Source organism: Pleurodeles waltl, chromosome 8 (assembly GCF_031143425.1).
Source record: "Pleurodeles waltl isolate 20211129_DDA chromosome 8, aPleWal1.hap1.20221129, whole genome shotgun sequence".
NCBI classification, from domain to species: Eukaryota; Metazoa; Chordata; class Amphibia; order Caudata; family Salamandridae; genus Pleurodeles; species Pleurodeles waltl.
In genome coordinates, this window is record NC_090447.1 from 419,313,632 (window position 1) to 419,341,207 (window position 27,576).

Here is a 27,576-nt window from a genome sequence, read left to right on the forward strand (position 1 = left end):
GTCGTTGGTGCTCCTACGTCAATGCACCCACTGTTCGTTGGTGGACCTGCAAGAAGAGGGACTAAACAGCGCAGCTGGACTTCTATGGATGATGACCTGACGTCCCTCGATAGCTGGTATTTGGATGAAACATTGGAATCCCGATTGGACTTCAACAAGCCTTGGTTGCTGCAAGGGGTCCGGTGCTCTGGTTTATTGATGGAGGATGGCTCCGGTTGGTCCTTATGTCTTCTCACTTGGTGGAGAGACAGGACTGGCCTCTTAGAGCACTATTACGTCCTCCAGCACAGCTGCAGCATCAGTGGATCCGGAGGTTAGAAAAACAGTAAACCAGATGTTGCGGTTGGTGCCTACAGGAGCAGTGAAGTTGCTGCTTCACTCCAAGGAAGATGCTGAAGGGTTGGTGAAGTGCTAGAAAACCTGAGGTGTTTGGAGTTTCCACAGCTGCAGGACTAGTCGGGATCTTGCGGATGTTGTGACAGAAGCAGGTAGGCAAGGCATGGTTTTGTGCCAAAATTCCACCAGTCATTCACAGTTCTCACTCCCTCAGCTGTTCTTTGCTCTCTTCTTCTTGGGTCAAAGGAATCTGTTCTTCTGGTTTCAGGGGGTCACCTAAATACTCAATTTTGGGACATTTAGGGGAGCGTAGAGTGGTAGCCGATAGACTACACCCCCTATATGACCACCTCCTGTGGGAAGTGGGCAAAAGCCTGTCCCAGAATTCCTAGTTCCACTAAAATCAATATGGTGTAACTCTTCCTTGCATGTCCACTTCGGGGAGCCCACCATAGGAGTGTGGAACACACCTACTGGATAACTAATTTTCCAATCTGTCCTGGTGCCAAGTGGGTCTCAGGGCAGAAGGTGGCATCTCCCAGGTATGGGAAAGCAGGGTCACACACCAAAGGTGGCCTTTTAAGTCCCTGGCCTTGTATGCCGATTCACTAGCCATCTTGCTGAGATGTTGAAAACACCTTTCTGGAAGCAGGCATTGTTTCAAGCCTCTGAGAGGGTAGGCTCTCACTTTCAGGGGGGTCAGTAACATGTCAGTCAGCCAGCCAGCACACAAAGGGGCTAGTAGGATTCAGGGGGCACCTCTAAGGTGCCCTCTGGGTGCACATCATAATAAATCCAAGGCTGGCATCAACCTGGATATATTAAGACAAGGTGTTTGACACCAAACACCATAGGTTTCTGTGAAGCCATTATATAGTTTGGGAACTCATAATGACGAGTGTCCAGTACATACCTTAAGATGGCTTCCTTGTTCACTTGCAATATCCTGTAATCTAACTAGACATCACAGGGGCATATCTGTTCATGCAGATATGTCCTCACATCCAATATGATGCACCACACCTTAGGGCTTTAAGGCCTGCTGTAGGGGGGACTTACATATATGTAGATGCAGGCGGTGGGGCATGGCACACAAAGAGTGTGCCATGTTTTGTTATCACCTGACTAGCATCAGGACACGCAGTCTGCAATGGAAGCTGTGTGCAACTTGTTTTAGGAGGGATCCCTGAGGGTGGCAGAATGCATGCTGCTGCCCTTAGGCACCAGTACCCATGCCCTAGGTACCAGGGGTACCATTCACTAGGTGTATGAAAATGCCTCTAATGGCATGGTTACCCCCTAACCTTTTGCCTTTTGTTGATGCTAGTTATGATTGAAAGTGTGCTGGAACCCTGCTAGCCAGGACCCCAGCACCAGTGTTCTTCCTCTAAACTGAACCTTTGTCTCCACAACTGGCACAGCCCTGGCACACAGATAAGTCCCTTGTGAGTGGTTCACCTGGTACCAAGGGCCCTGTGGCCAGGGAAGGTCTCTAAGGGCTGCAGCATGTATTATGCCACCCTGGGGACCCCTCACTCAGCACATGCACACTGCCTCTCAGCTTGTGTGTGCTGGTGGAGAGATAATGACTAAGTCGACATACAACTCACTGCCTGTGGCCTAGGTAAGTCACCACTCTAGCAGGCCTTACAGCCCTAAGGCAGGGTGCACTATACCACATTTTAAGGCATAGTTGCATGAGCACTATGCCCTTACAGTGTCTAAGCCAAATCTTAGACATTGTAGACAGTCCTCAAGAGTGTTGGCCTTCCAATTAAGGAGACAGCATTTCACTCTTTTGTTGGACTTTTCCGGTCCACTTCATTTAGTCCATCTCTCCAGGGTGTTTGTGCTGTCTGGTCCAAATGTTCCCAGATGCTGAAGTAAATGGCGATGTCGTCGGTGGCAGCCACTGAACTTTGAGAGTGGAGGTGCATAAAACATAGTCCTGAATCTTCCTTCAGAACCACAATGACCGGGAACGACTTTCCTAATTCCTTTATGGGATAAGCCCAAAAAAGCCAAACTCTATATTGATGGATTAGTGACAATATAGCTTTCACAATGCATTTTAAGTTTTCTAAATTAGGAAAGCTGAAAAAGTTATCGAAAATAACTTCTCCTTCATTCCAAGTAAAGTAAGAGCAGAGGTAGCTAATGGAGGTCTAAATTCACACTGGGATTAAACCAATACATGTTATCTTGGGCTGCGTAAAACATCTACTCAAAAATTCTAGTTTGTGCAAAATTTAGCAGCCAGGATGATTTACAACATGCCAACATTTGACCACATCTCTAAAGCATGACGAAGCCTGCACTGGCTGCTGTTTGAGAGACAGATTAAGTTCAAGGAACTCTGCTACAGATAAAAAGAAGCACACTGGAAAAACCATCCCTTTCTACATAAGACTACTGACAAACAAATACTAGAATAGGGTATTAAGACTGAAGAAATTATCGCTTCTACAAGTTCCACAGGTTAAAAAACAAAATTATCAAGCGCTAGAGCCTTCTCTGTCCTAGAGCCATCGCTGTGCAATGCCCTACCTAATGCTGTTTCAGAAAAACGACTTGCCTTCCATTCGGAGGAATTGAAAATTGATCTGTCTTGCTAATGTAGGTAGCTGGGTCAGAAGAATATGCACCTCTGTACTTTCTTAATAGCCTAAAGAAGCCTTAGGGCATATGTTTTGCACTTTTTAAGTGCCCTCAAACACTTACCTAACACGACTCACCTGGTGTCAACAACCCTTTCTAAATTGGGCAATGAGTTTTGGCATCTGGGTTAGGGATGGTGAACGGGGGCAGAAAGGTAATGGGGCAGAATTTGGACTACCACTATCTTTGATATCTGGGGCCCCAAATCAGGGAGGATCTGCAACCTTCAATGAAGAAGGTGCCCTCTGGACAAAGTCAAAAAAGCTAGGTGAATATAAAGACTGAAAAACTGTGAAAAGATACCATGTCTCAAGAGATCTAACAAAAACCCATATATTCAAATATTTCTGAAAGCGGGTGAAAGTAATTTAAAAGGCTGTGAAGTTCAGAATGCAACAAAGTAAGAGACCTCAAAATTCAGTCACATATAAAGTGAAGGTTGATCACAGTCTACTTAAAGTTAATTATTTTCAATGTTGTTCAAAATGGCAAATCTAAGGAAGGAAACTATCGTACGTTGTAGTGAAATCTTTATAGACTTCATTCCAGGCTACACACATTACATTACCTTTGGTGATCTGATGGGCAAAAGGCATTTGTCCAGTGCCAAAGGACTGAGGGGCACAACACATGCTTCTTCCAAGTCGCTTTCTTCATTGCCAATTTTAGATTCTTCTACAGTTGCAGATTCCGATTTTTTAGGTACTTAAAAAAAAAAAAAAAAAAAAAACATTGTCGTCAATAGCCATCAATTGCTTTAATAATTTATAACAGTGGCATTTAGGGACCAGTCGGTTCCTATACTAAAATTTGGCTAGGCTGTCTACACACTCTCAGTAATTTCAAATGGAATTATAAGAAACAAAATGCTTTCAAACAGCCCAGATTGTGGAGTGTTATTGGGTTCCAAGCCAACCATTCTGAATCACAAACTTAAAATGGCTTACAAGGATATTCAGTTCGTGGCCAAAACAACATTTAATGTTATGTATTATTGACTCAGTTCGTTCACTGACCATATGGTAATGTATTTTTGAAGTGAAAGCTGGCTTTCTCAATTTAAAGACTATAGCAAGATCTGAAAGTGGAGCTGTTCACTGAGATGGGGGTATTAAAGCTTATTTTTAGGTGCCTGGAAAAAAAATCACCCCCCAACCAGGCTACTCTTCTGTTTCAGTAAGGTGCCAGTTTAGAAAGGCACTGAAGAATGATACAGAGAAAGTAATAACAAGAACAGACAGACCACTATATCGCCCTATGTACTGCAACACCTACAGACATAACTCTCACTGACTGTAATAGTCATGGGCTTATTTGAGTCCTCTTTTGCAGACCATCACATTTGCAAACTCACATTGTAAGAAGAACCATACACTTCTACTCTTTGTGGCACTGTCTTTATCAAAACATGATGTTGCTGGGCAAAGGGCTCTTTTTCAGATTTGGTTATCTTACTGTAAGGAAGTGCTGAGGGCTGGTCAATACCTTAATCTGCAGTAAGGAGAAGATGTCCCAGAACTCAGAGGCAGCTTCAAGCCTCGAAATGCCATGTAGTTAAAGATGATTACCTATTCTCTGGGTGCTTTCCATTGAGTACTAGAGTATGCACATGCTTCAAGAACTGTCCTTTTAAAGGTGTAAAGTAAAATTAATCAACTTGTGCCAATGGTTAATAGAACTGATATTCTTCCAAATAAAAGAAAGGAGAATTTATAGGTCCAAAGACTGTTCAAAGAGGGAGGTATACCACAAAAACACACTTCCTCACCCTATGCACAGGAGGAAAATACAGGATGTGAGTTAGTGAAAACAGCAGATGGTTGGGCGAGGAGACCAGCAATGCAGATTCACAGATTCACATCATCTTTTGAACTGCATTTCTTCACCTGACTGTTGCAACATGAATTTCCAAACAGTTTGAAAAGGTAGACCTCAACAGGCTAGTTGAAGCTATGTGTAAGATGGAGGATGCAAGGCTGATGTGAGGCCCATATGCACAGAGACTGATCACAAGAGAGCAACTCCATTTTTTGATCCTCACATAGTAATTTAACCTCTTTTCCATTGCTGGTGCTTTAGTAATTATGTTTAAATTAGCTAAATACCTTTTCATAATCCATTCTAGAAGTTCTCCAGAAAACCCTTACAATTAAATGAGGGAGTTAACAAAAACGCAAGTGTGCAAGTAAAAATTATTAAAAGCAAAAAAAACATTCTTTCAGCATAAGTAACAAATTAATTAAAAGACCACAAAAACGTATTAACAGAGAATCAAGTCAAATAAAAAGCAGGATTTATTAATTGAAATTACAGTGTATGCATGCTATCCCTGGCACTGTTTATTGCCTTTTGGTAAATACCTGTTGCTGCTTTTTATCACAAGTGACCTTTCACTATATAATAATTTATTTTGCATGCCATCACAGATAGTCTTTAGATCCTCACTACTATGCTTTCACTACAAATTCATTATCTGCTGTGAGTGGGTAGTATCAGAGGGGCAGAGCAGGCAAAAACACAAAATACAGAAAACAGAGCAGCAACAAATTGTTTAACACGAGTTCTTCGGATTTGGCAAAATAAAATAAAAAAATCACTATCTCTATTCTTGAGAATGACTGTCGTTAGGCCCCACTGCACCTCCTACACAAATCTGTAGGATGCACTGTTTAACCAAACTAAGGTCCTAAAGGGTATCAGGCACGAAAAGGCATACATTAAACACCCCACTCTACACTGAAACATATAAATAGGATGCACAGAAATAGACTACAGGGAGAAGTACTATAACACCCTACTTTTAAAGTGATCAAGGAGAAAGTGTGTGAAATGTTAAGAGAAAAAAAATATAACATTCATAATATGCACTAACCTCTCTTTTTCCTCCTCTCTCGGATTATCTTTTGAACTACTCTTCGCCATCGGGGTAATGAGCTTAAAAGCTTCAGTTTGGACATTATAGACAAATCATTGCACACTGCTGGACGCAATTCATTGAACAAAAATCTCAATCGCTCAATGACCGGAGCACATACTTCTTTGTAGGAGCGACCTTGCTCTTGATGGGTCTGAAAGAATCATTGAAAACAATTCTCTTAAATTGCAACAAAATCCCAACATGAATGACATAAAAACTAATAATAAATTAACAAGACAAAAGCATAAGCTACTAAACAAAATATGTACCTTGATCAGAGAGCATTTTGCTTGGTAGACAACACGGCATACATCTACCACAGATTTGGGTAAGGTTCGGTGCTTTGTTTGGTCAACTCCAAGGCAGCCATGATGAACTAAAGACAAGGCTACATGACCTGTGACAGAAAATGATACAGTCAATTAGGTCGTTGGCAAATTTAAGGGCAAGAAGTCAAAATTGTAATCTAAAATCTGATACCTAAATCTTCATGCTTTAACAGGCAACATAATAACAGGCGTCCTACTTCCTCCACAGGATGCTCAGGAGGAAACGTGATTGGAGTCGTCAGATGGCACTGCTTGCAGTATCTCTCTATCTGACAAAGGAAATCCTGAAAAAGTAAAAAATAAAAATATAACAACAACAAAAAACATTCTCAGGCTAAAGTCAATTGTTAACTGGCAAAACATATCATGTAGCTCGTTTAAGAATAAAACACTAAAATAAAAATAGAAGATCAACAACTGCGCATGAGAACAAATGTCAATCTCCAAAAACTGTTACATTTACTATGAAAACACACACACTGTAAAGTTTATACTATTATGAATGTCACAATCTTGATAGAGTAGATTTTTGGTATATACTGCATTAGATCTCTTATAGGACCATCAGTAGCCGTAATACATCTTCCAGTCAAAATATATATATATATTAATATTATTTAATCCAGGATGTCTGACTCACCTTGAGCTTTACAGACCCAGTAAAAAAGGTTAAGATCTGAACAAGGAATTTCATAAATGCTCCATTACATAATAGACAAATTCTGCAAAGCCAGAAGGCTAAGCTTACTCCTGATTCCCATTAAAACAAGAAAGGAGTCACTACAGCCCAAAGCTTTCCTCTTAAGTGACAGAGCGATTCAATCTCATACTTGGGCATATAGCTGGCCAAAACAGAAGAGTCCAGAGCGGGTCTGTAATTAGAACACTATACTCACACAAACCATTGCAACCCTCAATGCCCGGCATTTGTACCACCTCCTTGGCAGGGCTGGATCGCTAGGGTAAAGATAGTGATCCTCCCGCGGATTCTGTTCTTTCAGCCCCCACACAAAGCACCCCTCACCTCGCACAATCGCCCTCCTTCAGAACAACATACATGGATTTATCTGGGCGGGGCAACGCCGCCATATGAGAAGGGATCAGAGCTATTGCCCACTGTGGGAAGGAAGCTTGGAGATCCCACATCTCCAGCGATTCTACCAGGCAGAACATCTTCGCTATCTAGTCGAATGGCTCCAATCAGAGTTAGAGAAACACTGGCTTTTTATGAACCATGCCACTGCAGGTCCTTAACCCAGTGGAAAATACCCTTCCTCCCCCAAAGGCAGCGGGCATGGGGACTTTATTCCTCCCCTATTACGCATGCAAACAATGAAGGATTGGGAAATGGTTTCTACAGGCAAAGGTCTGACATCCATTCCATCCCCCTTAACACCTATCTGCAGGAACACGGACTTCACCGCAGGGCTGAATGAGGCAGCATTCCACCGGTGTCTGGGTGCTGACAGCCGTTCAGTCGGTTACCTTTTTGACGAGGAGGGCCGTATGATCTTTGAACAACTAATACAAAATTTAGGCCTGACGGAGAATGAGAGACTTTGCTATCTCCAAATCAGACATTGGGTCTCACATAACTCGGTCAAACAAGGAGCAGGACGTCCCTTGACTTAATTTGAAAAATGGCTCATACTTAAGAAAGATGACTGCAAACTAGTGTACAAAATATATACTTTACTCTCTCCACCTCCACCACCCGCTACAGCCCCCAGTCAGAAACGTGTGCAAGGGAGCTGTGTAGAACACTCACCAATATGAATGGGGAGATTTCTACTACCGTACCAGACACACAGCCACCAACACTTCTAGTATAGAAACAGCCACAAAAATCACAACACACTGGTATCTTACACCGTCCAGATTACACAGGGGTAACCCCAAGCACAGCCCCGAATGCTGGAGACACTGTGGAGAGACAGGGGCACTGTTGCACATTCTCTTGGACTGCCCAAAATGACAAGCCTTTTGGAACTCGGTCTTGACATACTTCAATACTTTCTTGGACACAACTCTCCCCAGATTTACGACCTACACCCAACTGGGCTTTCCTAACCCTCTTACTTACCCCCCTCCGAACACACAGGGGTCACAGACTAAGTATCGCAATAGGTGCCGCACACCAATCGATCCTTCCTTAGTGGGGCACTGACAGACTTCTAACACACAGGATGTGTGTGGACCAGTTGTGGTATATTTTGGGCATGGGGAAACTTACATTGTCCCTCAGGGCGTCTTCAGCCTCTTTTCGGGAACTTTGGGCCCCTCTCATCTCTTTGCTGTCCTGTGAATTTTGTGAATTATCTTGTCCGAAATACTGGAGACTCCTTCACTTTACAGACTCCTAATCACATCTTATTCCATCTGATAACAGGTTCTCCTGCCTTTTGTGTCTGTAACACGCTACCAGCGGGAAATGGATACCTCGGTTTGCATTTGGGTTGGGGAGGTGGAAATTGGGGGACTGTTTCCATTATGGATTAAGCATTTATATGAGCAAGATATGCCTTTTGCCTGCCGGCATTTGGGTGTAGGCATGCGTATGTGTAAACCTTTAAAAAAGAGAACTGAACCATAAAGTCCTATTCTTAAGGGACAAGTGACTTACCTTTGATAACGCTTCATCTGTTAGACACTATCTAGATGCAGATTCCTTACCTTTGAGTTCTAACCAGGCATCACACATCATCTGGAAGATTTTCTCAAGCAGCACCCATGCATGCCGTTAGGTGGCGTTGATCAGGTCCACGTCTGTTGTCAGCATAATCTGCATCGGATATGATGTTGGTGGTCCTATATAAATGCCACCCACCCAAGGGCAGAGCAATGAAAAACACTGACTAATGGTGCAGCAAAACTTAGACCCTGAAAGGGCCGTCCCTGTCCCTAGAAATCAGTTTGCAGAGCGGACAGGGTGGGTTGGTCTGTAAGGAATCTGCAGCTAGATATAGTCTCTACCATATGAGGCATTAACAAAGATAAGTAACTTGCCCATGTGATAAAGACTTCCAGCTGCAGATGCCTTACCTTTGAAAAGATACCCAAGTAATACCATCCTGGAAGGTGGGTCTGCGAACCAAGTTCAAACAAGGAAGTCCAGCAGGACTGAATAGGCAATGTGCCCGTCCCTACGGACATGACTGTCAAGGCAGTAGTTGTAGGAAATGGCCACTGTTGGCATGGTCACCCTCCCCCCAACTTGTTGCCTAGTGTTGATGCCAACTTTGATTGAAAGTGTGATGGGACACTGCTAATCAGGCCCCAGCACTAGTGTTCTTTCCCTAAAACTGTACCTTTGCATCCACAATTGGCACAGCCCTGGCAGACAGTTAAATCCCTTGTAAAAGGTACCCATGGTACAACGTCCCTGTGGCCAGGGAAGGTCTTGAAGGGCTGCAGCATATATTATGCCACCCTAGGGGACCCCTCACTCAGCATATACACACTGACATTGTAAGTGCAGTGTAGGCATATTGAGTATATGGTCTGGGAGTTTGTCATTACGAACTCCACAGCACCATAATGGCTTCACTGAAAATTGGGTAGTTTGGTATCAAACTTCTCAGCACAATACCCACACTGATGCCAGTGTGGGATTTATTGAAAAATGCACCCAGGGGGCATCTTAGAGATGCCCCCGGTATGTTAGCCCAGCTGCTAGTGTAGGACTGACTGGTCTGTGCCAGCGTGCCACTTTCAGACAAGTTCCTGACCACATGGGGTGAGTTCCTTTGTGCACTCTGTGGTCAGAAACAAAGCCTGTCCTGGGTGTAGGTGCTTCACACCTCCCCCTGCAGAAACTATAACACCTAGCGGTGAGCCTCAAAAACTCAAGCCTCGGGTTACAGTGCCCCAGGGCACACCAGCTAGTAGAGATGCCCCCCCCCGACAAAGCCCCACTTTTAGGGGCCAGTCCAGCAGGAAAATTAGGCAAAACAGGGAGGAGTGATTACCCCAGCCAGGACCACCCTAAGGTGTCCAGAGCTGAGGTGACCCCCCTCCTTGCAGAATCCTCCATCTTGGTTTGGAAGACAGGGACCAATAGGGATAGGAATGTGCCCCCCTCCCCAAAGGTAGTAGTGGGCACAAGGAGGGTGCAGCCACCCTCAGGGACAGTAGCCATTGGCTACTGCTCTCTGACCCCTAACACACCCCTAGGATTTAAGGGCCTCCCTGATGACAGCTCACCAGCTTCCTTGCAACCTACAAGAAGAAGAAGGACTGAAACCCAAAGCAGAGATGAAGGAAGACGACAACTGCTTTGGTCCCAGCCCTACTGGCCTGTTTCCTGCTTCAAAGAAACTGCAAAAACACCAGTGATGCGTCCAGCGGGCCCAGCAACCTCTGCCGAATCCAGAAGACTGCCCTGCACCCAAAATGACCAAGAACTCCTGAGGAATACGGCTCTGTCTGAAGAAACCTACAACCAAGGACTCCGACCTCACTCCACATGCGGGAGTCCTTGCCCCTTTGCAGCCGGTGTTCAGGTGGTCCATTCCAGCAAGTAGGGGTTCCCAGGTGATTTTGAGCAAGAGCCCACCCTGGGTTGACCCCGCCATGACTGGTTTGGCCCAGCCTGCCACCACAGATTAGTTCATGACTCAATGGAGGTGAGAGCCTCTGCTCTTTGAGGTCAGAAAAAATGCCTGCTCTGCCAGGAGCTGTTATCACCTCTGCCAACAGGATGGCTAGTAAATCTGCATAGCGAGGCCAGGGACTTCAAAGTCCTTGCTGCCTTTGGTGTGCGACCCCCACATTCCCCAGACCTGGGAGAGGCAACCCCCACCCAGAGGCCCATTTGGGACCAGGACAGGTGGGAATATTAGCTATGCAGGAGGTTTGTTGCACTATCAGGCTGGACTCATCTATAGGGTGGCTACCCTGTAGTGAACACAAAATTAGGAATTCCACCATTTCTTGGGTGGGATAAGGAATTCTGGGACAGAGTGATGCCCACTCCCCAAAGGAAGTGGTCATCCAGGGGTTGTATTGATTACAGGGGTAAATAGCCCATAGGCTACTACCTTTCACTCCCCTTAACACCCTCAAATTGAGTCTTTAAGGGGCCCACTGATACCAAAACTTCACATTTGCTGAACTAAAAAAAGAAGAAGGACCCAAAGAGCTGTGAAAAGCAAGAGCAGCAACTGACCTGTCCCCAACCCCACAGACCTGTCTTCTCCTCAACAACTGCACCAAAGACTACTCATCCTGCAGCTGTTCTGCCTCCAAAAGCCTGAGAGGACTGTTAGCACTTCAAAAAGTAACCAGGATCTCCTGTGGAGTAGTGGAGGTGCTTTGTTGCACCCTGCAGTCACCAAAGAAGACTCCCAGGGACTCTGGATCGCCAAAACCTGACACCAGACAGCACCACTGCACCCGTGCCCCCAGTCAAAGTTGAAGTGGATCAAAGGTGCCAGCATGATCCCCAGTCCCTCCAGAGCCAAAGCCCACCTTGGGTTTGCCAACAGTGGACTTCCAGATGCCACCTGAAGCCTCTTTGTGCAGGAACCCCCCCAACTAGAAGAATCCCCTGCACCGGAACCAGATGCCAAAAGACACCACTGCAACCAAGCCCCACACCCTGAGGAGATGTGGGCCAACAGTGTCCCTGCGTGTCTGAGGTTCTCAAGGGTCAAGCCCCCCTGTGGGTCCCCTAGACTGGCCCCCAGTCCCTGCTTGTAGCCACTTTCTAAGCGGACCGATTCCCATTGGAGTGAAAGGGATGCCCAATGCTTTATCACACCTCTGGACCCCTCAGAGGTCCTCAAGGTGACCTGTTGGCATGATCTTGGACCTTGCCCCATACTCACCTCAACTCCAGAAGAACAGCCCTGTAAGTGTTTGCCAAGTACAAGTACCTGTATACAGTGTCTGCTTCTTTCCCACAGGATAACATTAGGGCACCCAAGCCTGAAAAGCACCTCTGCACCTGGATGCCTCAGAGACCCCCGAAGTGATTTATTGGTTGCTTTGGATCTTGCCCCATACTTACCTTAACTCAAGAAGACAAGTCCTTTAAGTCTATGTTAAGTGCTTGAATGCAGCATATGTCTGTTCCCCATAGGACAATATTACCGCTCCAGAAATTGCACTGTCAACTTTTGAAACATATAAGAATTAATTTCTTGAAAAGTACATACCTGATTCTGATGATCTTGGTATCTAAAGTCATATAAAAATAAGTGTTGATTTTATAAATTGGTGTTGGATTTCTTTGAGTGTGTGTCTCGCTTACTGGATCCGTGTGTGCAATAAATGCTTAACACTGTCCTCTGATAAGCCTCACTTCATGCCCACACAACCACAAAAGAGAGCTTTTAGGGTTATTGTTTTAACCACTGTCAGGCAATAAGGGTCGCCCTGGACTCTCTGCATAGTGCCAGCTTCCTACACAGGGTATGCCCCATCTAAAGATGGTCTGCTTCTGAGCTGCTCAACCTTTCCTTACACTCACATACTCTACAAAGACGTGAGAAGCCTGATAATAGAATTGTGAAGAGGCTAAAAAGTAGCACACAAAGTCAGAACCAAATTCAGATCCAATTGGGGCATAATGAACGGGGATGGAGAAAGATGGGTAAGACGTTTGAGGAACCTATGTACAATAGGGAACTTAAAGAAGGTTGATCAGGCAACCACAAGAAAAGCAGAAATAGCAGACAAATATTCCTTAAGGGTGCCCTGAGCAGAGCCCTGCTGGGCAAAGTAAAGAATAAACAGGGTGTCAACAGACTAGTTTGTGCACCATGCCACAAATGTTTTCTAATGACAGGCGTATACTGTAGGAAGTTGGCTCTGTATGCACTATTTCAAAGTAAGGAATAGTATGCACAGAGTCCAAGGGTTCCCCTTAGAGGTAAGATAGTGGCAAAAAGAGATCATACTAATGCTCTATTTTGTGGTAGTGTGGTCGAGCAGTAGGCTTATCAAAGGAGTAGTGTTAAGCATTTGTTGTACATACACACAGGCAATAAATGAGGAACACACACTCAGAGACAAATCCAGCCAATAGGTTTTGTTGTAGAAAAATATATTTTCTTAGTTTATTTTAAGAACCACAGGTTCAAATTCTACATGTAATACCTCATTTGAAAGGTATTGCAGGTAAGTACTTTAGGAATTTTGAATCATTACATTAGCATGTATACTTTTTACATTAAACACAATAAGCTGTTTTAAAAGTGGACACTTAGTGCAATTTTCACAGTTCCTGGGGAGGTAAAGTATTGTTAGGTTTCACAGGTAAGTAAGTCACTTACAGGTTTCAGTTCTTGGTCCAAGGTAGCCCACCGTTGGGGGTTCAGAGCAACCCCAAAGTCACCACACCAGCAGCTCAGGGCCGGTCAGGTGCAGAGGTCAAAGAGGTGCCCAAAACACATAGGCTTCAATGGAGAGGAGATGGTGCCCCGGTTCCAGTCTGCCAGCAGGTAAGTACCCGCGTCTTCGGGGGGCAGACCAGGGGGGTTTTGTAGGGCACCGGGGGGGGACACAAGTCAGCACAAAAAGTACACCCTCAGCAGCACGGGGGCGGCTGGGTGCAGTGTGCAAACACGCGTCGGGTTTTCAATGGTTTCCTATGAGAGATCAAGGGATCTCTTCAGCGTTGCAGGCAGGCAAGGGGGGGGGGGGCTCCTCGGGGTAGCCACCACCTGGGCAAGGGAGAGGGCCTCCTGGGGGTCAATCCTGCACAGGAGTTCCGTTCCTTTAGGTGCTGGGGGCTGCGGGTGCAGGGTCTTTTCCAGCCGTCGGGAAAGGGAGTTCAGGCAGTCACGGTCAGGGGGAGCCTCGGGATTCCCTCTGCAGGCATCGCTGTGGGGGCTCAGGGGGGACAACTTTGGTTACTCACAGTCTTGGAGTCGCCGGAGGGCCCTCCCTGAAGTGTTGGTTCTCCACCAGTCGAGTCGGGGTCGCCGGGTGCAGTGTTGCAAGTCTCACGCTTCTTGCGGGGAGTTGCAGGGGTCTTTAAATCTGCTCCTTGAAACAAAGTTGCTGTTCTTTTGGAGCAGTGCCACTGTCCTCTGGAGTTTCTTGTCTTTCTTGAAGCAGGGCAGTCCTCAGAGGATTCAGAGGTCGCTGGTCCCTTGGAAAGCGTAGCTGGAGCAGGTTTCTTTGGAAGGCAGGAGACAGGCCCGTAAGTCTGGGGCCAAAGCAGTTGGTGTCTTCTGTTCTTCCTCTGCAGGGGTTTTTCAGCTCAGCAGTCCTCTTCTTCTTGTTAGTTGCAGGAATCTAAATCTTTAGGTTCAGGGAAGCCCTTAAATACTAAATTTAAGGGCGTGTTTAGGTCTGGGGGGTTAGTAGCCAATGGCTACTAGCCCTGAGGGTGGGTACACCCTCTTTGTGCCTCCTCCCAAGGGGAGGGGGTCACATCCCTAATCCTATTGGGGAATCCTCCATCTGCAAGATGGAGGATTTCTAAAAGTTAGAGTCACTTCAGCTCCGGACACCTTAGGGGCTGTCCTGACTGGCCAGTGACGACTCCTTGTTATTCTCATTATTTTCTCCGGCCTTGCCGCCAAAAGTGGGGGCCGTGGCCGGAGGGGGCGGGCAACTCCACTAGCTGGAGTGTCCTGCGGTGCTGGCACAAAGGGGTGAGCCTTTGAGGCTCACCGCCAGGTGTGACAGCTCCTGCCTGGGGGAGGTGTTAGCATCTCCACCCAGTGCAGGCTTTGTTACTGGCCTCACAGTGACAAAGGCACTCTTCCCCATGGGGCCAGCAACATGTCTCGGATGTGGCAGGCTGCTGGAACCAGTCAGCCTACACAGATAGTCGGTTAAGATTTCAGGGGGCACCTCTAAGGTGCCCTCTGTGGTGTATTTTACAATAAAATGTACACTGGCATCAGTGTGCATTTATTGTGCTGAGAAGTTTGATACCAAACTTCCCAGTTTTCAGTGTAGCCATTATGGTGCTGTGGAGTTCGTGTAAAACAGACTCCCAGACCATATACTCTTATGGCTACCCTGCACTTACAATGTCTAAGGTATTGCTTAGACACTGTAGGGGCACAGTGCTCATGCACTGGTGCCCTCACCTAGGGTATAGTGCACCCTGCCTTAAGGCTGTAAGGCCTACTAGAGGGGTGACTTATCTATACCTGCATAGGCAGTGAGAGGCTGGCATGGCACCCTGAGGGGAGTGCCATGTTTTGTTCTCACCAGCACACACAAGTTGGCAAGCAGTGTTTCTGTGCTGAGTGAGGGGTCTCCAGGGTGGCATAAGACATGCTGTAGCCCTTAGAGACCTTCCTTAGCATCAGGGCCCTTGGTACCAGGGGTACCACTTACAAGGGACTTATCTGGATGCCAGGGTGTGCCAATTGTGGAATCAAAAGTACAGGTTAGGGAAAGAACACTGGTGCTGGGGCCTGGTTAGCAGGCCTCAGCACACTTTCAATTCAAAACATAGCATCAGCAAAGGCAAAAAGTCAGGGGGTAACCATGCCAAGGAGGCATTTCCTTACACAACCCCCCCCCCCCCCCAAACGAAAGAGGATGAGACTAACCTTTCCCAAGAGAGTCTTCTTTTTCTAAGTGGAAGAACCTGGAAAGGCCATCTGCATTGGCATGGGCAGTCCCAGGTCTGTGTTCCACTATGAAGTCCATTCCCTGTAGGGAGATGGACCACCTCAACAGTTTTGGATTTTCACCTTTCATTTGCATCAGCCATCTGAGAGGTCTGTGGTCAGTTTGAACTAGGAAGTGAGTACCAAAGAGGTATGGTCTCAACTTCTTCAGGGACCAAACCACAGCAAAGGCCTCCCTCTCAATGGCACTCCAACGCTGCTCCCTGGGGAGTAACCTCCTGCTAATGAAAGCAACAGGCTGGTCAAGGCCATCATCATTTGTTTGGGACAAAACTGCCCCTATCCCATGTTCAGAGGCATCTGTTTGCACAATGAATTGCTTGGAGTAATCTGGAGCTTTTAGAACTGGTGCCGTGCACATAGCTTGCTTCAGGGTGTCAAAGGCCTGTTGGCATTCTACAGTCCACTTTACTTTCTTGGGCATTTTCTTGGAGGTGAGTTCTGTGAGGGCTGTCACAATGGATCCATATCCCTTCACAAACCTCCTATAGTACCCAGTCAAGCCAAGGAATGCCCTGACTTGAGTCTGGGTTTTTGGAGCTGCCCAGTCCAGAATAGTCTGGATCTTAGGCTGGAGTGGCTGAACTTGGCCTCCACCTACAAGGTGTCCCAAGTAAACCACAGTTCCCTGCCCTATCTGGCATTTGGATGCCTTGATAGAGAGGCCTGCAGATTGCAGAGCCTTCAAAACCTTCTTCAGGTGGACCAGGTGATCCTGCCAGTTGGAGCTAAAGACAGCAATGTCATCAAGATAAGCTGCACTAAAGGACTCCAACCCAGCAAGGACTTGATTCACCAACCTTTGGAAGGTGGCAGGGGCATTGTTTAAACCAAAGGGCATAACAGTGAACTGATAATGCCCATCAGGTGTGGAGAATGCTGTATTTTCTTTTGCTCCAGGGGCCATTTTGATTTGCCAGTACCCTGCTGTTAAGTCAAAGGTACTTAAGAATTTGGCAGCCCCTAATTTGTCTATCAGCTCATCAGCTCTAGGAATGGGATGGGCATCTGTCTTGGTGACAGAATTAAGACCTCTGTAGTCCACACAAAACCTCATCTCTCTCTTTCCTTCTTTGGTGTGAGGTTTGGGGACTAAGACCACTGGGCTAGCCCAGGGGCTGTCAGAGTACTCAATTACTCCCAATTTCAGCATCTTGTGGACTTCCACCTTGATGCTTTCCTTAACTTGATCAGACTGTCTGAAGATTTTGTTTTTGACAGGCATGATGTCCCCTGTGTCCACATCATGGGTACACAGGTGTGTCTGAACAGGGGTTAGGGAAAAGAGTTCAGCAAACTGCTGCAGGACCTTCCTACAGTCAGACTGCTGTTGGCTAGAGAGGGTGTCTGAATAGATCACTCCATCCACTGAGACATCTTTAGGGTCTGATGAGAGGAGATCAGGGAGAGGCTCACTCTCAGCTTCCTGGTCCTCATCTGTTACCATCAACAGATTTACATCAGCCCTGTCATGGAAGAGCTTAAGGCGGTTCACATGGATCACCCTCTTGGGGCTCCTGCTTGTGCCCAGGTCCACCAGGTAGGTGACCTGACTCTTCCTCTCTAGTACTGGGTAAGGGCCACTCCATTTGTCCTGAAGTGCCCTGGGAGCCACAGGCTCCAGAACCCAGACTTTCTGCCCTGGTTGAAATTCAACCAGTGCAGCCTTTTGGTCATACCACAACTTCTGGAGTTGTTGGCTGGCCTCAAGGTTTTTACTTGCCTTTTCCATGTACTCTGCCATCCTTGAGCGAAGGCCAAGTACATAGTCCACTATGTCTTGTTTAGGCTCATGAAGAGGTCTCTCCGAGCCTTCTTTAACAAGAGCCAGTGGTCCCCTTACAGGGTGGCCAAACAGAAGTTCAAAGGGTGAGAACCCTACTCCCTTCTGAGGCACCTCTCTGTAAGCGAAAAGCAGACATGGCAGGAGGACATCCCTTCTCCTTTTGAGTTTTTCTGGGAGCCCCATGATCATGCCCTTTAATGTCTTGTTGAATCTCTCAACAAGGCCATTAGTTTGTGGATGATATGGTGTAGTGAACTTATAAGTCACTCCACACTCATTCCACATGTGTTTTAGGTATGCTGACATGAAGTTGGTACCTCTGTCAGACACCACCTCCTTAGGGAAGCCCACTCTGGTAAAGATACCAATGAGGGCCTTGGCTACTGCAGGGGCAGTAGTCGACCTAAGGGGAATAGCTTCAGGATACCTAGTAGCATGATCCACTACTACTAGGATGTACATATTTCCTGAGGCTGTGGGAGGTTCCAGTGGACCAACTATGTCCACACCCACTCTTTCAAAGGGGACCCCCACCACTGGAAGTGGAATGAGGGGGGCCTTTGGATGCCCACCTGTCTTACCACTGGCTTGACAGGTGGGGCAGGAGAGGCAAAACTCCTTAACCTTCTGGGACATATTGGGCCAGTAGAAGTGGTTGACTAACCTCTCCCACGTCTTGGTTTGTCCCAAATGCCCAGCAAGGGGAATATCATGGGCTAAGGTCAGAATAAACTCTCTGAAACCCTGAGGCACTACCACTCTCCTAGTGGCACCAGGTTTGGGATCTCTTGCCTCAGTGTACAGGAGTCCATCTTCCCAATAGACCCTATGTGTTCCATTTTTCTTGCCTTTGGACTCTTCAGCAGCTTGCTGCCTCAGGCCTTCAAGAGAGGGACAGGTTTCTTGTCCCTTAAACAACTCTTCCCTTGAGGGTCCCCCTGGGCCCAAGAGCTCAACCTGATAAGGTTCCAGCTCCATGGGCTCATTTCCCTCAGAGGGCAGAACTTCTTCCTGAGAAGAGAGGTTCTCTTTTTCTTGCTGTGTTGCAGCTGGTTACCCAGCTGACTTTCCTTTTCTCTTGGTAGGCTGGGCCTTTCTTCCAGACTCCAGCTCTACTTTTTCACCCTGTACCTTGCACTGTGCCCTTGTCTTGACACACACCAGTTCAGGGATACCCAGCATGGCTGCATGGGTTTTCAATTCTACCTCAGCCCATGCTGAGGACTCCAGGTCATTTCCAAGCAAACAGTCTACTGGGATATTTGAGGAGACCACCACCTGTTTCAGGCCATTGACCCCTCCCCACTCTAAAGTTACCATAGCCATGGGATGTACTTTTAGTCTGATTGTCAGCGTTGGTGACTGGATAAGTTTGTCCAGCCAGGTATTGGCCAGGGGAAACCAGTTTCTCTGTCACCATAGTGACACTGGCACCTGTATCCCTCAGGCCCTCTACACTTGTCCCATTGATTAAGAGCTGCTGCCTGTATTTTTGCATGTTAGGGGGCCAGGCAGCCAGTGTGGCTAAATCCACCCCACCCTCAGAGACTAATGTAGCTTCAGTGTGACACCTGATTTGCTCTGGGCACACTGTTGATCCCACTTGGAGACTAGCCATTCCAGTGTTAGCTGGAGTGGAGTTTGAAGTGGTATTTTTCTTGGGACAGGCCTTGTCTCCAGTTTGGTGTCCAGACTGACTACAGCTACGACACCAGGCCTTTTTGGGATCAAAGTTTTTACCCTTGTACCCAGGATTGTTTTGTGAAGAGGCTCTGGGCCCACCCTCCTGTACAGGTTTTTGGGGGCCTGTAGAAGACTCTTTACTATTTTTGTTTTTGGCTGCGTCACCACCTTTCCCCTGGGGAGGTTTTGTGACCCCTTTCTTTTGGTCACCCCCTGTGGAAGTTTTGGACACCCTAGTCTTGACCCAATGGTCCGCCTTCTTTCCCAATTCTTGGGGAGAAATTGGTCCTAGGTCTACCAGATGCTGATGCAGTTTATCATTGAAACAATTACTTAATAGGTGTTCTTTCACAAATAAATTGTACAGCCTATCATAATTACTTACACCACTGCCTTGAATCCAACCATCTAGTGTTTTTACTGAGTAGTCTACAAAGTCAACCCAGGTCTGGCTCGAGGATTTTTGAGCCCCCCTGAATCTAATCCTATACTCCTCAGTGGAGAATCCAAAGCCCTCAATCAGGGTACCCTTCATGAGGTCATAAGATTCTGCATCTTTTCCAGAGAGTGTGAGGAGTCTATCCCTACACTTTCCTGTGAACATTTCCCAAAGGAGAGCACATTTTCTGGTTACACAAGCCCTCTCAAAAGCTGTGAACCATTTGGTGAGGTCATCACCATCTTCATATTTAGTTACAATCCCTTTAGGGATTTTCAACATGTCAGGAGAATCTCTGACCCTATTTATGTTGCTGCCACCATTGATGGGTCCTAGGCCCATCTCTTGTCTTTCCCTTTCTATGGCTAGGATCTGTTTTTCCAAAGCCAATCTTTTGGCCATCCTGGCTAACTGGATGTCCTCGTCACTGGAGTTATCCTCAGTGATTTCAGAGGTGTTGGTCCCTCCTGTGAGGGAACCAGCATCTCTGACTATTATTTTTGGAGTCAGGGCTTGAGAGGCCCTGTCCTCCCTAGATAGGACTGGTAGGGGGGAATCACCCTCCAAGTCACTATACTCATCCTCTGAGTTGCCATCCTCAGAGGGGTTGGCTCTTTCAAACTCTGCCAACAGCTCCTGGAGCTGTAGTTTGGAAGGTCTGGAGCCCATTGCTATTTTCTTTAGTTTACAGAGTGACCTTAGCTCTCTCATCTATAGATGGAGGTAAGGTGTGGTGTCGAGTTCCACCACATTCACATCTGTATTAGACATTATGCTTCTAAAAGTTGGAATACTTTTTAAGAAACTAAAACTAGTTCTAGAATCTAATTCAAACTTTTACCAAACTTTTAAACTCTAAAAGAAATGCTAACAGGGACTAACACAAGGCCCTAGCAGGACTTTAAAGAATTTAGAAAAATTTCAAATTGCAAAAAATCAATTTCTAATGACAATTTTTGGAATTTGTTGTGTGATCAGGTATTGGCTGAGTAGTCCAGCAAATGCAAAGTCTTGTGTCCCACCGCTGATCCACCAATGTAGGAAGTTGGCTCTGTATGCACTATTTCAAAGTAAGGAATAGTATGCACAGAGTCCAAGGGTTCCCCTTAGAGGTAAGATAGTGGCAAAAAGAGATAATACTAATGCTCTATTTTGTGGTAGTGTGGTCGAGCAGTAGGCTTATCAAAGGAGTAGTGTTAAGCATTTGTTGTACATACACACAGGCAATAAATGAGGAACACACACTCAGAGACAAATCCAGCCAATAGGTTTTGTTATAGAAAAATATATTTTCTTAGTTTATTTTAAGAACCACAGGTTCAAATTCTACATGTAATATCTCATTTGAAAGGTATTGCAGGTAAGTACTTTAGGAATTTTGAATCATTACATTAGCATGTATACTTTTTACATTAAACACAATAAGCTGTTTTAAAAGTGGACACTTAGTGCAATTTTCACAGTTCCTGGGGGAGGTAAAGTATTGTTAGGTTTCACAGGTAAGTAAGTCACTTACAGGTTTCAGTTCTTGGTCCAAGGTAGCCCACCGTTGGGGGTTCAGAGCAACCCCAAAGTCACCACACCAGCAGCTCAGGGCCGGTCAGGTGCAGAGGTCAAAGAGGTGCCCAAAACACATAGGCTTCAATGGAGAGGAGATGGTGCCCCGGTTCCAGTCTGCCAGCAGGTAAGTACCCGCGTCTTCGGGGGGCAGACCAGGGGGGTTTTGTAGGGCACCGGGGGGGACACAAGTCAGCACAAAAAGTACACCCTCAGCAGCACGGGGGCGGCCGGGTGCAGTGTGCAAACACGCGTCAGGTTTTCAATGGTTTCCTATGAGAGATCAAGGGATCTCTTCAGCGTTGCAGGCAGGCAAGGGGGGGCTCCTCGGGGTAGCCACCACCTGGGCAAGGGTGAGGGCCTCCTGGGGGTCACTCCTGCACAGGAGTTCCGTTCCTTTAGGTGCTGGGGGATGCGGGTGCAGGGTCTTTTCCAGACGTCGGGAAAGGGAGTTCAGGCAGTCGCGGTCAGGGGGAGCCTCGGGATTACCTCTGCAGGCGTCGCTGTGGGGGCTCAGGGGGAACAACTTTGGTTACTCACAGTCTTGGAGTCGCCGGAGGGTCCTCCCTGAAGTGTTGGTTCTCCACCAGTCGAGTCGGGGTCGCCGGGTGCAGTGTTGCAAGTCTCACGCTTCTTGCGGGGAGTTGCAGGGGTCTTTAAATCTGCTCCTTGAAACAAAGTTGCAGTTCTTTTGGAGCAGTGCCACTGTCCTCTGGAGTTTCTTGTCTTTCTTGAAGCAGGGCAGTCCTCAGAGGATTCAGAGGTCGCTGGTCCCTTGGAAAGCGTCGCTGGAGCAGGTTTCTTTGGAAGGCAGGAGACAGGCCGGTAAGTCTGGGGCCAAAGCAGTTGGTGTCTTCTGTTCTTCCTCTGCAGGGGTTTTTCAGCTCAGCAGTCCTCTTTTTGTTAGTTGCAGGAATCTAAATCTTTAGGTTCAGGGAAGCCCTTAAATACTAAATTTAAGGGCGTGTTTAGGTCTGGGGGGTTAGTAGCCAATGGCTACTAGCCCTGAGGGTGGGTACACCCTCTTTGTGCCTCCTCCCAAGGGGAGGGGGTCACATCCCTAATCCTATTGGGGAATCCTCCATCTGCACGATGGAGGATTTCTAAAAGTTAGAGTCACTTCAGCTCAGGACACCTTAGGGGCTGTCCTGACTGGCCAGTGACTCCTCCTTGTTATTCTCATTATTTTCTCCGGCCTTGCCGCCAAAAGTGGGGGCCGTGGCCGGAGGGGGCGGGCAACTCCACAAGCTGGAGTGTCCTGCGGTGCTGGCACAAAGGGGTGAGCCTTTGAGGCTCACCGCCAGGTGTGACAGCTCCTGCCTGGGGGAGGTGTTAGCATCTCCACCCAGTGCAGGCTTTGTTACTGGCCTCAGAGTGACAAAGGCACTCTCCCCATGGGGCCAGCAACATGTCTTGGATGTGGCAGGCTGCTGGAACCAGTCAGCCTACACAGATAGTCGGTTAAGGTTTCAGGGGGCACCTCTAAGGTGCCCTCTGTGGTGTATTTTACAATAAAATGTACACTGGCATCAGTGTGCATTTATTGTGCTGAGAAGTTTGATACCAAACTTCCCAGTTTTCAGTGTAGCCATTATGGTGCTGTGGAGTTCCTGTAAAACAGACTCCCAGACCATATACTCTTATGGCTACCCTGCACTTACAATGTCTAAGGTATTGCTTAGACACTGTAGGGGCACAGTGCTCATGCACTGGTGCCCTCACCTAGGGTATAGTGCACCCTGCCTTAGGGCTGTAAGGCCTACTAGAGGGGTGACTTATCTATACCTGCATAGGCAGTGAGAGGCTGGCATGGCACCCTGAGGGGAGTGCCATGTCGACTTACTCGTTTTGTTCTCACCAGCACACACAAGCTGGCAAGCAGTGTATCTGTGCTGAGTGAGGGGTCTCCAGGGTGGCATAAGACATGCTGCAGCCCCTAGAGACCTTCCTTAGCATCAGGGCCCTTGGTACCAGGGGTACCACTTACAAGGGACTTATCTGGATGCCAGGGTGTGCCAATTGTGGAATCAAAGGTACAGGTTAGGGAAAGAACACTGGTGCTGGGACCTGGTTAGCAGGCCTCAGCACACTTTCAATTCAAAACATAGCATCAGCAAAGGCAAAAAGTCAGGGGGTAACCATGCCAAGGAGGCATTTCCTTACATATACCATCTTGGTGGAGGGACACCTGGCTGCCAAGATTACATTACTGACTTCGGGAGGAAGGTCAAAAGCTGACAACTGCCGCCACTCAATATCCACGCAAGACTGAGTAGCCTGGACAGGTTTGGGTGCAGAACCCTCCCCTGCTGCTGTGACAGAAGATCCTCCGGGAGGGGCAGTCTGTTTGGAGGAGCAATGGACATGCTCAGCAGCTCGAGTTACCAAACTCTCTGTGCCCGTCCAGAGCCACAAGGATCGTTCCTGATCTTCTTGAGAATTCTGGGTAGGAGTGGTGTAGGTGCCAACGCATACAGGAGGCCTGAAATCCACTCGAGACGAAAACGTCTCCAAGCGATTGCTGCCATGGAAACTCTAACATGCAAAACTCCTCACATTACGCATTCTAAGCTGAGGCGATTGTAACTAACCAAGGCTCTCCCCACTGCTGAAGGAGACCTTGAGCCATCTCCCGATAGAGACGCCATTTGTGATCCAGTAGGCATTACCTGCTGAGTGCGTCTGCTCTGGCACTCAGATAGGCCGCCAGATGATGAACCACCAGAGATATCCCCTGCTGTTCCAGCCATGTCCAGATGCGCAGAGCCTCTTAAAGGGTCCACCACCCCACCCGGCGGTGGTGGTGTTGTCCATGAACACCTGTACCATCTCCATAAAAGGAAGAAATGCCTTCAAGTAAGGCTTTTAACGCCCAGCAGATCGCACAGTGCTCCAACAGGTTTATGTGGCTGCCTGTTTCTGCCGGAGACCAGATGCCTCTAATCTCCACCTCTCCCAGATGGGCGCCTCATACCAGGAGTAACTCATCTGTCAGTACAGTCAGATTTGGTTGGGGAAGGGAGAGGGATCTGCCTCTGACCCAACTGTGGTTTGTTAAGTCACCACTGCAGATCTTTCGCAGTTCCCTTTGAGATCTGGACCTTGTCAGCAAGATTCCACTGATGATGAGCCTACTGGAACTTCAGGTCCCACTGCAGAGCCTGCATATGCCATCTGGCATGTGTGACCATCAGGAGTCCATAAGGCCCAGCAGCCTGAGAGTCATTCCCAACAAAATATAGGACAGAGGGTGAGACATCGGTATCTGAGCCTGAATATGCTAGACTAGACGCTCAGGAGGATAGGCCCGAAACTGCCTGTGTCCAGAACAGCTTAGATCAAAGGAAGCGTCTGAGAGTTAAGTGCGACTTGGATACATTTGAAACCCAGTGAATACAGGTGGTCGCTGTAGACTGAAGGTGGGAGATGACAGCCTTGGGTAAGCCGCCTTCAACTGTCAGTCATCGAGATAGGGGAAGATGAAACCCCCTGATCTCCGCAGGTGAGCTGCAATCACTCCCATCACCTTGGTGAACACCCAAAGGGTGCTGGTAAGGCCAAAGAGGAGCATGGTGAACTGAAAATGCTCATGGCCTACTGTAAACCGTGGGTAATGGTTGTGGGCAGACAGGACAGTGATAGGAAAATAACGGTACTGCAAGTCCAACGCTTCCATCCAGTTTCCTGGGTCCAGGGCAGATTGAACATGAGCCAATCTGAGTATTTTGAACTTCTCCATTATGAGGAAGAAACTTAGGGACCAAAGGTCTAGGATAGGGCGAAGACCCTTGTCCTTTTTGGGACCTGTCCTAAGTCTGAGAATTCTTGAAGCACTGGAGCGCTGAATCTGCCTTGTCTCTTAAGAAACAGGAGCTATCAAAGGACATGGCCATCAAAGAAGCTTGGCAATCCCCTGACATTCAGATGTCTTCAGCTAGGCGTGGCACCTCAGGCAACCTTTGAAGAAACCGCTCTGCCTAGCAAGTCTGTTGTGTCCAGTCCGCAAAGAAGTGTGAACTTTGCTGTGTCTCTCCCACTGGAAACAGCCTGTGAGAGTACAGCCCAGGCCTCCTCCGGGACCGGTGGCAACACTGGCGCAACGACTTACCACAGTGTATGTCAATAACATCCCAAAAGGCATGCAGTGTTCACTGTCCGCAATAGAAGGTTTGAAGAAGAAAACATCTTCTTCCCAAAGAAGTCCAACTTTTTGGATTCCCTGTCTAGGAAAGCAGAAGGAAACATGCCATGGGAGCTAGAGGCTTAGACCACCAAGCTCTATGGGCTGGGGTGTTGTATCTAGAAACTTGAGTGCAGAGTGATGATTGGAGGCAATCGTCCTGTTCACAGGATCCCATGTACTGGGTTTGGACCAAGTACCGAGTAGAACATCAATGAGGGCATAATTGAGCAGGAGCAGGGGTTCTGAGGAGGAAGCTCCCGTTTGCAGCACCTCTCTCAAGAGAGCCATCAAGACAGCCATCAAGAGCAGTCAAAGGTCCAGGACCTCAGCTACCCTCCTCAACACAGCAGAAGAAGCTCTCTCCTCCATAGACATAGTAAGTGGAGAAAGCATGCTAGTGTCTGGAGAAGTATCCAGTCTGCTGGTCTCACCCAAGTATTCACACCATGTCCATTTCTTCGTGGGGCCGGTCATCTAAAGGGTGCAGCAACCCCTCCCATTCATTCCCGACCCACAACATCCTCTCCGTCGCAGATGATGGACATGTAGCCTATTGACGGCACCTAATGGCGCGCAGGGGTACTGCTCATGAAAATGTTTTGGATCCAGTCTGATGCCTGGGGAGAATTGAAAGATAAGGAAGGAATCTGCAGCTAGAAGTCTCTATCAGATGAATGCATGCACACCACCAGAAAACTGTGATCAGAATCCAGGCCTGATCGGATCACAACAGTGGTGTCCATGGCACAACTCAACACAGTCCTTCCTGTCCAGGGCTGCCCTCATGATGTATTTTCAATAGTCTTGTCCACTTTGGAGTGTCTGAGCGAAGGCAATCAATTAAGGCCCCACCAGGAAGACATCGTTAGACACTCCAGGGGTGAGCTAGCAGAAGAAAAGACCCTCTTACTAAATGCATCAATTTGTTTTGATAATCTAACTGGGACACATCGGTAAATGTATTTGAGTTCACTTTGCTAGCAGAAGCTTGAACTACCAAGTCCTCAGAAACTAGCTGCTGAGTCAAGAAGCTACATCTCCAGGGGGCGGGCCTTTGACGCATAGCTACTGGGAGATGTAAACATCGCTTTAATCAAGTCACTATCAAGCTTTCCATCAGGTCCTCATAAAAGGCAGTAAGGGCTCTGAAGTAGCAGGATCAGGCTCTAAGATTTCTGTAAGAAGGTGTACCTTGGTCTCTATAGTAGGTGACTGAAGGTCCAGTATTTCTTCAACTCTTGGGACTAATGCAGTGAAAGATGCACATCCGTCTGTGGGTGGCCCTAGAATGGAGCCAAAGTCTGTCTCCGGGAAACTATCTAGGCCACTGGCTTTCTGTAGATCTGAACAGATGCTAGCATCAGTGTAGCGAGGGGGGACCGAAACTGCCCATCTCCCTATCGTAATACTCATCATGTCAAATATTCTGTAGAACTTACCGGTTACAGAATCAGTTCTGAATAAGTCTTCCAGTCTTTGATATACATGTGTTGGGGAAGAGGCTGGAATTCATCCAAAGACGGGGACTACGCCTTGGTAATCTCACAGTCCGACTTAGGCCTGGCACGGGCAGATGTCAGCTCCACTTCAGAAATGGACACTGGAGTCGGATCCGGGGTGCGTACCACTGGAGTAAGCGGCATTGCAGTTGGGATAGACAAGACCACCACCATAGAAGTGGAGGCATGGGCTGACACCGGCAAGGAGCAAGATGGAAGTCTGAGTAAACTGGAGCCAGGGTTGATCATCCTGCCCCAAGTCCATCTGTAGCAGCTGCTGCTCTGTACGGTTCAAAGGTGTTCTAGAGTGAGCCAGCATCACCCTTAGAAGTTACACCACGGCTTCCATAAAGGCTTCTATTTGCTGAGCAGTAGACAGTGGCCTGGAGAATTCGAGGCTTGCCAGGACCAGGCTCTGAGTCAGACAATGGGAGCATGATCAGGTCCTCAGTGTGCCGGTTGTGCAATTCCTAGCTCAAGTAAAACTATGGGGACCAGACCCACTAGGACTTCTTGCATTTGTAGGCCAAATTATCTCTCAATTTAATGTCTGACTTACAGGAAAATGCAACCCAGGATTTGGACCA

General features: G+C 47.4%; 1 protein-coding gene across 4 annotated transcripts in view; it reads right to left on the reverse strand.

Moving 5' to 3' along the window:
• Positions 1 to 27,576, reverse strand: part of HERC2 (HECT and RLD domain containing E3 ubiquitin protein ligase 2) — a 1,448,528-nt gene that overhangs the window by 1,041,514 nt on the left and 379,438 nt on the right. For all 4 annotated transcript variants that reach the window (XM_069204283.1, XM_069204284.1, XM_069204285.1 and 1 more), the window contains exons 28-31: positions 6,392 to 6,524; positions 6,181 to 6,308; positions 5,867 to 6,062; positions 3,563 to 3,699 (exon numbers count right to left, since the gene is read on the reverse strand). In XM_069204283.1, coding sequence (XP_069060384.1) covers positions 3,563 to 3,699; positions 5,867 to 6,062; positions 6,181 to 6,308; positions 6,392 to 6,524 — 594 coding nt within the window. The remainder of the gene's footprint in view (positions 1 to 3,562; positions 3,700 to 5,866; positions 6,063 to 6,180; positions 6,309 to 6,391; positions 6,525 to 27,576) is intronic.